Source organism: Macaca fascicularis, chromosome 16, assembly GCF_037993035.2.
Source record: "Macaca fascicularis isolate 582-1 chromosome 16, T2T-MFA8v1.1".
In the NCBI taxonomy this organism is placed as follows: Eukaryota; Metazoa; Chordata; class Mammalia; order Primates; family Cercopithecidae; genus Macaca; species Macaca fascicularis.
Window position 1 is genome coordinate 75284984 of NC_088390.1, and position 13691 is coordinate 75298674.

General features: G+C 37.9%; 1 protein-coding gene across 7 annotated transcripts in view; it reads right to left on the reverse strand.

Moving 5' to 3' along the window:
- Positions 1–13691, reverse strand: part of ABCA8 (ATP binding cassette subfamily A member 8) — an 85657-nt gene extending 71966 nt beyond the window's left edge. For all 7 annotated transcript variants that reach the window (XR_012426072.1, XR_012426073.1, XM_065531906.2 and 4 more), the window contains exons 1-3: positions 13538–13691; positions 4230–4330; positions 3047–3251 (exon numbers count right to left, since the gene is read on the reverse strand). Coding sequence is in view for 4 of the 7 variants with exons in the window: in XM_045374503.2 (XP_045230438.2) it covers positions 3047–3251; positions 4230–4325 (301 nt within the window). In the remaining 3 variants the exon portion in view is untranslated. The remainder of the gene's footprint in view (positions 1–3046; positions 3252–4229; positions 4331–13537) is intronic.

Consider the following 13691-nt stretch of genomic DNA (forward strand, 5'->3'; position numbering starts at 1 on the left):
AGTGGATTCAGTGTTGGTAGGTAAGATGCACAGCATAGTCATTAAAATGTATGTGGAGCTAGCGGTGTGATGCTTGGTGAGGTGCCACTGGAAAGCAAGTTTTGGATGGCTCACAGGAAGGAAAAGTCCAACATACTCTGGAAACTGTGGCCACAGAGACTCTAAATAACAAGTGCATGAACTGGATTACTGGATTACTGGATACAGAATCCAGTGAAGGGGTCAGAATCCAGGCATAAGATTAATAATTACTTAAGCTGGAGTGGAATTTGGACAGAAGTTGACAAAGAAAGGAAAAAAAGAGGTTATGCAGGCTCCCAGTGACTGGGTGGAGCAAGATGTGTAGGTTTTCCTTAGAAGAACGCCCTTGGTGGGAATTATGTTGCTTAAAATGAATACTCAGTTTTAAAAATTGAGATGTAATTCACATACCATAAAATTCACCCTTTTAATAATGTCCTGGTTTTTAGGATACTCACACAGTTGTACAAGCTCAAAGTAACTTTAAAATTATAACTCAACTCATAATAATTCAATTCATCAGATAAAATCTCACTTTACATCCAACCATCATTTCTGATTTGAAGCTGCTGCCTGATACTGACATCCTGTGGATATAGTCTGACTGTTCCTGTACCTCTATCTCCATTCATTAATGAGAATCTTCTTTTAGTATTAGCATAGTTGGCTTTCAATCAGCTGGGTTTGGTATAATCCAAAACAGAATAACTAACCTCCTATTAACTTTATTGACAAATACATTGCTAGCATTATTTTTTGTAGTTATTCTGATTATAACAAATATTATACAGAAAAATCATGCCCATATGAATGTGTGTCTGATCCAATAGGATACACCTATCTGCCATTCTCTACAAAATTCTTAGTAACCATTACAGTTTTACTAGCTGATGTAGAAATCATCCTCCTGTTACCATTACCATGAGCATCTCAAATAAAAAACTTAAAACTTATACTCATTATAGCACTAATTTTAATCTTTATCTTAGCCCTCGACCTAACCTGTGAATGAATGACAGGGCAACCACCACAGGTTTCCCTTTGAAGTATGCATTTATAGTTGTAAAGGACATATGTTGTTTTCATCTGTTGACATCCAGTTCTTTTTCTAGTAAAAACACACTGTGATCCATTTGGGATACTTCCCTTCCTTCACTCACATATCCTGTGGTTTTGATGTGGTCCATGACCTGGGAGCTCAACAAGTGGGCAATGAAAATACTGCATGTCCCCTATCCAAAGAGATGAGTTCTTGGTGAGCCAAGATCAACACTAACCCAAAGTCACCTATTTGTTCCTGTGGATAAAATCCTTGAAGTCGGCCGGGCGCGGTGGCTCAAGCCTGTAATCCCAGCACTTTGGGAGGCCGAGGCGGGCGGATCACAAGGTCAGGAGATCGAGACCACTGTGAAACCCCGTCTCTACTAAAAATACAAAAAATTAGCCGGGCGCGGTGGCGGGCGCCTGTAGTCCCAGCTACTCAGGAGGCTGAGGCAGGAGAATGGCGGGAACCCGGGAGGCGGAGCTTGCAGTGAGCCGAGATCGCGCCACTGCACTCCAGCCTGGGCAACAGCGTGAGACTCCGTCTCAAAAAAAAAAAAAAAAAAAGGCCGGGCGCGGTGGCTCAAGCCTGTAATCCCAGCACTTTGGGAGGCCGAGACGGGCGGATCACGAGGTCAGAAAATCGAGACCATCCTGGTTAACACGGTGAAACCTCGTCTCTACAAAAAAAAAAAATACAAAAAACTAGCCGGGCGAGGTGGCGGGCGCCTGTAGTCCCAGCTACTCGGGAGGCTGAGGCAGGAGAATGGCGTAAACCCGGGAGGCGGAGCTTGCAGTGAGCTGAGATCCGGCCACTGCACTCCAGCCTGGGCGACAGAGCGAGAATCCGTCTCAAAAAAAAAAAAAAAAATCCTTGAAGTTATTGTGAACTATCAGAAATGATCTGTAATCTTTTCACTGGAGTTGCTAATCTAGGAGGGCTTAAATCTGGAGAGTCTGCAGACCAACTCTGCCTCTAGGAGAACCAACCTGTGAATGAAGCCAGCACACAAAGCTATAGATCTGAGGGGCAGAGACGTACCTCCGTTGATGATAAACCTCTATCCTGCATTAATACTCTGCTCCTTTAAGCTAGACAAAGGATTCTTTTTCTTAAGACAGATTGAGTTGGCCTCTTACTCTCAAACGAAATATTTGTGAAAAATGTAGTGTTATTTTTTACAGATTATTGTTAACTAGTCACCCTATTGACCTATCGAACACAAGGTCTTATTTCTTTGAACTGTAAAAGTTTATTGTTGCATAAATTCTTATTCTTATTTTGCATATGCTAATAATAAGGCTAAGAGAAGCTGATGGCTTTCAAAATACACTCCAGACACATATATATTACAGCAGTTCTCAGTGGACTCTCAGAACTACTTTTAATCAAATGTCCTCTGACTCTAAGCTTAGTTCTCTTGCCTTTGTACCAGGCTGCATCTCCTCTAATTTCAGAACATTGCTATAAAAATGATTGATACAAAACTTATTGTTACAAAAATGATCTTTACCCTTCAGCTTTAAGGTACTTGTTAAGTAACCTTAACCTTCACTTGACTTAACAACTACTTAACCTTAACTCGTTAAGCACCTTAATGCTGAAGGATGAAAATCTGAAATATGGAATACTCAAAGGAACATTCGAATAGAGCAAGGACATGTTTTTGGTGTTAAAAGGTAAAGTTAAAATTCCTATAATCAAATTTAGGAAAGGAAGAGACTGGTTGTCTTTGTCTATAAGGACAAGAAACTATACTACACTACAGCAACGATGTCATTTTGGTGACAATGCTTTCACAGTCACAGTGAGTGGTGAGATGTTACTTCCGACAAAGGGAAGATATATTCCCAATTTATGTACTTCAGAAAGTTTGACCATTAAGATTTATCAAACTGAAATACAAATTAAATGCATAAATTTGCAGTCAAATTAACCAAATATTCACACCAGACGTTCCTCTTAAGTAACTAGAAAACTTACCTGCCAGGAAGGGAGCAGAGGCTACTTTATTCATTATCTGTTGGGTTGTGTTGGTGACAGGTGTGTATGCAACAGAAAATCTGGATTCATTAAATGTATCTACCCGTCCCAGGTCCATGGTAAGCAGTGAAGAAAAATCATTTACTTGATGACTATGAGGATATATATACAAACAAAGTAGCAGGAGAAATGAGTTCAGCCATTCCTATATAATACAGGAGAAAGGATAAAGAAAAGTCTTATTTAAAATTAGTCATCCACAATCATTTTGTCGTAAAGTTTGTCTCTTTTATACTTTTCTAGCTTCAATATATCCCATATTATAAACTGTTTAAAGTCTGCTGAAAGTCTATGTGTTTTAAGAGATAGTTCCAAGGCATTGCTAGCTTCGTAATGCTATACGTTACATGCCAAGATTCTGGAATTACAAACTCAACAGTATACCAGTTTGTAAGGGCATTCTGATAATTCTAATAATAAGATAGTGTCTGAGGGATAGTATCTTAATTAGTTATAAATCCTGATCACATGCGAAGTCCCAATAAGAAATCACTTTATTTCCAAAATGCATGATCTTAGGGAAAGAAAACTTTAAAATGTATGTATAGTGGAATTCCAATTTAGTTAAAAATGCTACTTAGCTATATCTATCTGATTTTTAAAATATATCAAAGTTTAATCAAGATTTTTTACATGGTAAGATTATAAGAGCTAATGCTAATTTTCCTCTTGGACTTAATACAATTTCAACTTTTCTATTTTTTTTTTTTTTTAAGAAAACTAATTGTTTCAAGAAGAGAAAGAGATCCCAAAGAGAAAATGCCAGTTGCCATTGTGGTGGGTTGGTTTGTTTACCATATCTTTGGAATGTCAGTATCTTAACCCTAGTCTCTATGAGTGGGGACACTAGTAAGAAATGTGACCATTGGCTTTTAAAACATGTATTGGTTTCTCAATTGCTACCAGATTCAGTGGTTTCAGACCTCAATTTATGAGCCCATGTCAATTGAAATGTCTTCAAAAACAGATTCATGGCCTGAAGAATAGTATTTTCTGTTGTATAAAGGTGCTGTATTTTAGTGTTTTTGGTGTGTCGGGGGAGATACATGTGGCATAGATAACCTCCCAGGCAACAGGTATTTTCCTATCATAAATAGAGAACAACATATATATTGAGTCATACCATTAAGGACTCTCTTTTCATTCTCCATTTTTTCAGAAAGTTCTTGCATAATAAGGCCCAAGTTTGTTGACACACACTGATCTCTCTCTTCCTCATCTTGTCTTGTTTAATGAAAAAGAAAGAAGATAAAATTAATATGAAGTTCTTAATAAGAAGAAATATCCTGCAAACAACAAAAAAAGAGTCACTGAATACTCCAATGTTGCAAATGAGTGCAAAGAGTCTGAGTGTTTCCCAGTCAGCATTGCATTACTCCCATGCTCTCCTTCCTTCCCCACTTGTAGACTCTGTTCCATCATTTATTTGTGATGCCCTGTGTCAGTTATCAATTTACTGTCTCCGCCCTAAATTCACTCTGCATAGCCTGTTCTATAAAAATGGATCTGAATCCTTTAAGTACTTTCCTTTGCCAGCGGGCATGATGCTATACTGTTTCAGCAGAGAGGATAGTAGAGACACTGCAGGTATCTGATGCCATCCAGGTATCAGAATAGTTCATTTGCCGAGTTTCTATAGAATGTATTTTTCCCCACTGAGTAAATTGTTTTCTCCAATGCAAAGTACCTATAGTGTGCAGGATTCACTGTGTGTTTCCTCTAGCTCTTAACCTGGGTAGCAGTAGTATATCTGGGAGCCTCCAGATAGCTACAGCCCTTTCCTCAAAGCTCTGTTTCCTTTGGCCATCCTGTTGCAAAAGCAGTGCACTCCAGTACTGGTGTCCACAGCTTGCCATTCAGGCTTCTCTGACATTCAGTGGGTTTCAACCACACCTTATCCAATTATGAGTACCTTATCTCCCCATGTTTATTCTTCTTTGGATATTCTCCCTCAACCCTAGGAAGGCCTCTTGAGCCCTCAGTCCATCTTTATAGTTATTCTCCTGCCACTATTCAATAGTACGTATATTGAACTTACTTTGTTTAATTACTGGGTAGTTTCTGTCCCCTGATTGCACCCAGACCAACACCTACACATATACCACTCTTTTTTTTTTGTTGTTTTTTTGAGATGGAGTCTCACTCTGTCGCCCAGGCTGGAGTGCAGTGGCGCGATCCTGGCTCACTGCAAGCTCTGCCTCCCGGATTCACGCCATTCTCCAGCCTCAGCCTCCCAAGGAGCTGGGACTACAGGAGGCTGCCACCACGCCCGGCTAATTGTTTGTATTTTTAGTAGAGACGGGGTTTCACCGTGTTAGCCAGGATGGTCTCGATCTCCTGACCTCGTGAACCGCCCGTCTCGGCCTCCCAAAGTGCTGGGATTACAGGCGTGAGCCACCGCGCCCAGCCACATACACCACTCTTAATTTCAATAAATACATCCTTGAACACCCAATTTAATGTCTCTATAATATTTAGCTTAAGAACCTGAATAATCTGTTTTAGGAATTGATCTATCTAAGACAATTTAATGGGATCTTTGTTATTTGTAGCAGAAATAACTGCACTCTTTACTAATTTTGTGGGATGAAAGAAAATTTTCTTTCCTAACTGAAAGAAATCACACTTTTCACTATCTCTCTTTGAAAAATTAAAATCTTAAGATAGGATAATCACCATAGTTTGGGCTGGAAAATTGTAAAGAGCTTTACATTGTCATTTTAAAATGTCATTTTAATCAAATGTCATTTTAAAATGACATTTATTTCTTGTTTCCATATTTAAGAATTTATGTTTATTATGCAGAGTCATCAGGAAAAATACACACACATATTTGCATATGTATCATCCCTGTGTATGTGTATATATATACTTCTTTCTAAAATCATTGTAGCAATTTGTACTATGATAAGAAATATTTCGAAATTCATCTTTTCCACATTCTTATCTATAATGATATTGATATTCTCTACAAGATTTCCTGAATTTTTCTTTCACTTACAATGCGTAAATTCTCAAGAGAATAGTGCTGCTTTCCTAATAATGAGAGAAAGTCAGATAATCTATAAAATTATAACTTTTGTTGGGTCTACCAAAGAGATCACAGGTAACTAGGTAAACTAAAGTCCAAAGGGTAAAAGCCTTCTCCAGGGATGAAAGAAACCCACGATTGGTTTCAGAAGTGGTAAAGTATTAGAGAAAAACATGGCTACTATAAAAGCAGGTAGGGAGAAAACAGCTGAAAATGTTAAATTTTTAATGGCTGAGTGTGGACGCTAGTCCTGGTACCCACAGCTTGCATGTTTGTTTACAATTACTGGGACCCCAGCACTTACTTGTCAACTCTTTTTTTTATAGGTTTCACTTAGTATTTATTTAAAAAATTACAATAGCAAAGACTTGGAACCAACCTGAATCCCCATCAATCATAGACTGGATAAAGCAAACGTGGTACATATACACCAGGGAATACTATGCAGCCATAAAAAGGAATGAGATCATGTCCTTTGCAGGGACATGGATGAAACTGGAAGCCATCATCCTCAGCAGAATAACACAGGAACAGAAAACCAAACACCTCATGCTCTCACTCATAAGTGGGAGCTGAACAAGGAGAACACATGGATACAGGAAGGGGAACATCGCACACTGGGGCCTGTCAGGGGTGAGGGGAAAGGGGAGGGAGAGCATTAGGACAAATACCTAATGCATGTGGGGCTTAAAACCTAGATGATGGGTTGATGGGTGCAGCAAACCACCATGGCACATGTATACCTGTGTAACAAACCTGCATGTTCAGCACATGTATCCCAGAACTTAAAGTATATATGCAAACAAGAAACCTGAGAGACCCCCAGTGGCTCCCAGGCCACAAAATACTCCCATGTCTCAGAATAGTTTTTCCAAAGGGCAAATCTAGAAGCCTTGGTGGAAGGACAGGAATCCCTGTCAGCCCCACAAAACAACCTGTTTTTGCATCGTGGGGAGGAGTTAAAGCAAAAATCAGCAGCTAATGGGAGGCAATCTGTAAAGCACCAATCACCCCTTCCCCCAATCCTTACTACTGTTCCAAGTCAACTTCTACTGCTGCTGAGTTATGGGCAGAAGCAAAAAGCCATTTTGTGGAGGGAGAGGAAGGAAACCACGTCGCTCTATGATAAGCCTTGCACCTAGTAAAAAGCAACAGCCAGCTACCACTGCAGGTGGGGTGGGAAACTTCCAGTCCCCATTCCCAAGCAAAGATAAGTTGCAGCCGAGATTTGCAACAAGGACCCAGCATGGATACGAAGCAGAGACAGGCTGTCACCACAGGAGGGGAAAGGAAACTCTCACAGGTTCAGAACCTCTCAACAGATACAAGGTGGGAATCGGCTGGTATGTAGGGAGAAAAACATGTTGAGGAAGCCTCACCTCAAGGGCCAGATCTATAGTATCTAATACTGAAGTTGGAGCAAGGAATCTAGAGTTCCTCCTACCTATATCTCAAGCACTGCACTGAGCAAAAAGCTATAGCAGTCTATGGATGGGGGAAGGGTAAGAGAATGGAGAGGGTCTCCTTTATGGCTTGGGTGCACAAGGCCTTTGAAAGTTGAGGGTGGAACAGGAACACACAGAAAACAACGTACAGCTTCCCAGAGCCAAATTATGCACAAACATAGAGTGTGTAGGGTATCTCATTATTTAAATTTGCATTGTCTTGTTTTTCATAGAATTTGAGCATCTTCTTATATGTTGAATGGTTATTTAGACTTCTGGAAATAGATTTTTGTACTCAGTTGATTTTTTTTTTTTTGGTCATACCTATTTGTAGGAGTTCATGATGTATTCTAGATATTGGTTTACTGCCAGTTATTAATTTTGTCAATCTCTCATTTTCTTTTATTGTATTCAAGTTTAAGTTTTGTTGTAGTCAAATTAAACAACCTTTTCCTTTGTGATTGTGTATTTGGTGTGTGTATGTCCTGTTTAGAAAGCACTTTCCTTTTCAGAAATCATAAATACACATTCCTTCATATTCTTCTAATAATCTCAAGTATTTTTCAAGAGTACATGAAAGATGTACTCTTTCATATGTCTGAGTTTATTTTGTGACCTGAGTCGTTGGTGACGAGTTTTTTCTTTCTGCAGTTCTCAAGCAAATTGTTCCAACATGAACTACTTTCTGGTTCCTTCTTTCTGTATTGATTTGTTATGCCTTTTCTCTCAAATAGCAGATATGTGTGTGTTTGTGTTTGTGTGTGTTTGTGTCTGCATATGTATATTATGTGTATATGCACTTTGAAGTATCCTATTTTTCAATTAATCTCTTTGTATATTTCTTGCACATAGTCTACTTACTAGTAGTTACTAGAACTTCATAATAAGCCTTCATAAATGCTAGAACAGGTTCTTCATCTTATTTTTCTTTTCAAAATTGTCTTGGCTCTTCTGGGAGCTTACTATATGTGACAGAAACTGTTAGCTTTTTACAAAAATTTGTTTGTTTGTTTGTTTGTTTATTTATTTATTTATTTATTTATTTATTTATTTGAGATGAAGTCTCAATGTGTGGCCCAGGCTAGAGTGCAGTGGCACCATCTTGGCTCACTGCAACCTCTGCCTCCTAGGTTCAAGCGATTCTCCTGCCTCAGCCTCCTGAGTAGCAGGGATTACAGGTGCCTGCCACCATAAAATTCAACATCCCTTCATGTTAAAAACTCTCAATAAACTCGGCATTGATGGAACATATCTCAAAATAACAAGAACTTTTTACTACAAAGCCATAACCAATATCATACTGAATGGGTAAAAGCTGGAAGCATTCGCTTTGAAAACTGGCACAAGACAAGGATGCCCTCTCTCACCACTCCTATTCAACATAGTATTGGAAGTTCTGGCCAGTGCAATCAGGCAAGAGAAAGAAATAAAGGGTATTCGAATAGGAAGAGAGGAAATCAAATTGTCACTCTTTGCTGATGACATGATTTTATATTTAGAAAACCCCATCATCTCAGCCCCAAAACTCCTTAAGCTGGTAAACAACTTCAGCAAAGTCTCAGGATACAAAATCAATGTGCAAAAATCACAAGCATTCCTATGTCCAACAATAGACAAGCAAAGAGCCAAATCATGAATGAACTCCCATTCACAGCTGCTACAAAGAGAGTAAAATACTTAGGAATACAACTTACAAGGGACATGAAGGACCTCTTCAAGGAGAACTACAAACCACTGCTCAAGGAAATAAGAAAGGACACAAACAAGTGGAAAAACATTCCGTGCTCATGGATAGGAAGAATCAATATCATGAAAATGACCATATTGCCCAAAGTAATTTATAAATTCAATGCTATTCCCATCAGGCTACCACTGACTTTCTTTGCAGGATAGAAAACAACTACTTTAAATTTTATATGGAACCAGAAAAGAGCCCACGTAGCCAAAACCATCCTAAGCAAAAGGAACAAAGCTGGAGGCATCGTGCTACCTGCCTTCAAACTATATTTAGATTTATTAGCATGAATTTAAAATATCTATAACTAAAAATACTTTTGAAAACCTATTACATATGGATGTATTTTTTTCTTCTATTTTTAAACTTCTTTTTATTTTTGTTCATTAGTCTTGCTAGAATTTTGAATTTATTAATGGCCTTTTAAACAAAACAGAAGTGTTACTGTTTCATCATTTTGATTATTTAGTTTGTTTTCTAATTTTTAAATTTATCTTCTTACTTTTTATGATTTTATGTATACTCTTTTTGGGGTTTGTTTTGCTGCTTTTTCCTTTGGCTTCTTGGCTGAAATAGTGAACTAATGTTAGCAGAGTGGCTGAGAAAATGGATTCTGGAGTTCGGTGATTGATTGCATCAGTGACCCAGTTATCCACCTGTGCCTGTGTCCACCCTTTGTCTGGTAATTTTGGAGTTTTTATCATCAAGGCAGGCCAGTACTTGGGCCAAGAGAAGAAGGGAGGTGTGATGACGCACAAGTTCTGAACCTCAGCCTCCTGAGACCTTGAGTGTATCTGTTTGCTTTTTTGTGTTTCTTCCATTGCTGTGAGAGCAGACCTGGCCTAGCCTACTGCAGAATGAAACCACGCTGAGTCCTCTTAGTCATCCAGTTGAGAGTGCTAGCCAGTCCCCTCCCAGAGATACGATCAAGCCTGTCCAAGATCAGCAGTCTCTTAGCAGCCACTGCACACACCGCAGCTACAAATGCTTATTGCTGCTTGTTATTGTTTGGGTTTGTTTCCTTTTTGCTGTGTAACATAAATGTGACAATAAACAATACATATGTTACTTAGGATTGCCTCTTTAGCATCCACTATATTGAAGTTTGTTTGTTTTTAGTGACTTTTTGTTTTTGATTTCTAACAATTATATTGTGATCAGAGAAATGACTTCTCAGTAAGATACTGCTTCTTTAAAATCCCTTAAGACTTCCTTGGTGGTGCAGCATATTTTAATATTTGAAAGTGTTCCACGTGCACCTAACCTGTAACTTACTGTTTAGGTGAAGTGTTTTGTACATATCTATTCAATCTTTTTCATTGTGTTCTTCAGATCTTCAGCATCCTTTCTAATGTTATATTTACTAGATCAATCATTTCATAACAGAGTTCAATTAAAAATTTCCACTCTAATAATAGGTTTGGCAATTTGTTATTATATCTCTGTTAGTTTTCAGCATGTGCATTTAAAGCCTAGGTGGCTAGGTGCATAAAACATTGCTTTTTTATGTTTCAGTAGTAGGTTGCTTCTATTTCTGATAATAACGTGGAGACACTAGGTTTCTATAGGTTAATATTTGCCTAATGTATCTGTTTCTATCTCTTTGTTAACCTTTTGCACCTTTTTAAAAATATTTGGTTAATGTATAAAAAAACTCATCAATGCATTATGTTTAGAAATCTAAACTGATAGATAACTGTATTTTAAGAGATGCATTAAATCATGTATGAATTTTTGTCTTGGATGATCTCTCATTGTATCTTATTCTCACGTTAAACCTACTTTTCCTTTGCTTCTAGTTTTGTCTACATCTTTACCTTCTATTGAATTGAAAATGTTTTCCTCCCCTTCTCCATTTCTTCTCCTGTCCCAGAGATATAAAAGGTGGTTATATGTCTTTTACGGTTACTCTTAAATACTTTTCTAAGGAACTATAACTTATTTTATGAAAACTCAAAAGTATTTATTATCTCTGTTCTCTTCTTACAAACAAATGCCTTCTAGATATTTTAACACTCTGCTGAATTCCAACCTAGTCATCCTGGTTATTATTGTGTAGAAATGTGATTCAATTTTCAATTTAAAGGACATACAAAGTAGATTCATTTTTTACCATCAAATGACAATTAAATTTGCCAATGAATTATGCATTTCTGTAGAGAGGCTGTGATATATCTGGGCTTGTGCACGAGGTGGAATGTAGAAATTCCTCCTGTACAGGGGTTGGATTGGCTGCAGCTGCTTTAAGAACCCAGAAACTTTTGTCCTCTCCATAGGCTAGCTCACTGTGAAAATATCCCATGGATTTTACCTAAAATTGCCTACAGAGAGCAGCATTATACTTCTATAGATAATTGCATCAGTAGCCAGAGAGGAGAAGTACAGCAGTAGACTACCCTCTACCCTCCTGGTAGGAGTAGCACATCACAGTCTCAGCATGTTCAGTCTTGAGCAAAAAACATGATTTGAGTGTTTGTGAGTAGATCTGTATATGGGGGGTGATTTTATAGGGGAATTTATGTACACATTTTATTGCAGCAGGCACATAAAATACTTCCCAGAAAAAGATTCAGTGCATAATAAGAACACCACATCTTTCCATAACTTCACTCAACCACTGCTACACAAATACAATTTGCTAAGCCACTTCTGAAAACTGTAGCACTTGAGTACTCTCAAATGGTCTTTGCTGTGGGAGAAAACAGGGTACCTAAGCTGAATTATAGAAAGTAAAGAGATTCTGGGAGGTACCATCATCAGTTTTCTGGGAAGCATGTGAAGGACATGACTTGGAAGAATGGGTATAGACTTTTGAGCACAAAGCCAGCAGCTCCACCCTGAAGACCATCATTTGGCTCATAAGTCCTGACTCCCGAAGCAAGTGATCCTCCTCCATATGCATGCCATGTTGGCCATGTGGTCTCTATGAACTCCTCCATAGTGATGAGAAGTGAATGAGCCCCAACTGAAGCCATCATCCCATTTATGGGACAGGATCACACCAACAGGGTGGTGCTACTTCCTAGAGCCAAAGCTCAAGTAAGGTGTCCAGGGGTCAGTTGCAAGAGAAGGCACATTAGTCATGGCAGTCTCAGAGAACACTGCTAGAAGAAGAACCTACACATGGCCATGTAATGAGGCTGAAGGGGAAGCCTAAGTAGAAGCAGACTAAGTTAAGAGGTCAGAAAGTCCATGGAAAGAGAAGAGGGAAGGACAGTTCCAAGAGTAAAGCAGCCTAGGTTAAGGTGCAGAAAATTCAGCATGGATACTTTTAGGAGAGCTGTGCTAAGGCTGCACAGGAACATGAACTGGCCAAGAAGATGATCTCCTCACTATGGAATCAGCCACAGTCTTAGGTAGCATGCGAACTCCAGTCTGACTCCAATCCCTTATATCTTCCATTGTAAATTATTATTGCCTACTTTGTTTCTTTCCAATTTTTATATGTTTGGCAGTTTACATAAAGACTAGCAAAAATATGAATTCTTTATTATACATATGGCAAATAGTTTCAAATTGTAATGACTCATTTTTATCCTTTTATATTGTTGTAAAATTCAGGACAAAATATATTCACGATAGGAGCATGAAAATTCTTTTTACCAAAACAATGTACATTTTAAATAACATTGTGATAAAGAGAAGCTACATGTTTCACATTCTGATTCAACTCACTGCATCCAGTGAGTGAAAGATCCTAGAAAGAATCTTATGTTTCTAAAATTCTTATAGTCCGAGTGAGAGATAGGAACAATACAAATATTTCTGTAAGTGCTCTTGGTAAACAGTCTCAAAATCAGAAGAACACTTATCCAAAAGGCTCTAAATTATTGTGCAATCAAGATAGATAACTTTAACTTCAAAAACAGCTCAGTCTTCCAACCCAATTCCTAAAACTGTAAGATGTTCACAAAATTTTTATAGCCAATTTAAACTTATTTCTACACTCAGTTATGTTTAAAACAACATAATGGTTGCATAATTTTTAAAAAACATTCTAACTCAATATTTTTATCTATCTAATATTAATTACCAGATATAAAATCTTCAAAATAGCCCAGTATTTTTCAAAATAATTTCTCCATAGATGATTTTCATTCAGTTTATAAAGCTTTATTTACAATTTTGTCATAAGAATAAGAAAAGACAAAGCCTCTGAAACAAACACACACACAAAAACAAAATACAAAACAAAACAGAAAAAAATACAATGAACTTACTTCTGGGAAAATTGAAGCAAGGAATCTAGAGGTATGTTTTATCCACTGATCTCCTTGTTTAGAAGAAAATTATTCATATTTTCTCCTTGTCTCTACCACGTATCTAGAATTTGCTTTGAATGTTTGACTTCTGTGAAAAGTTTCTGTGAAGACT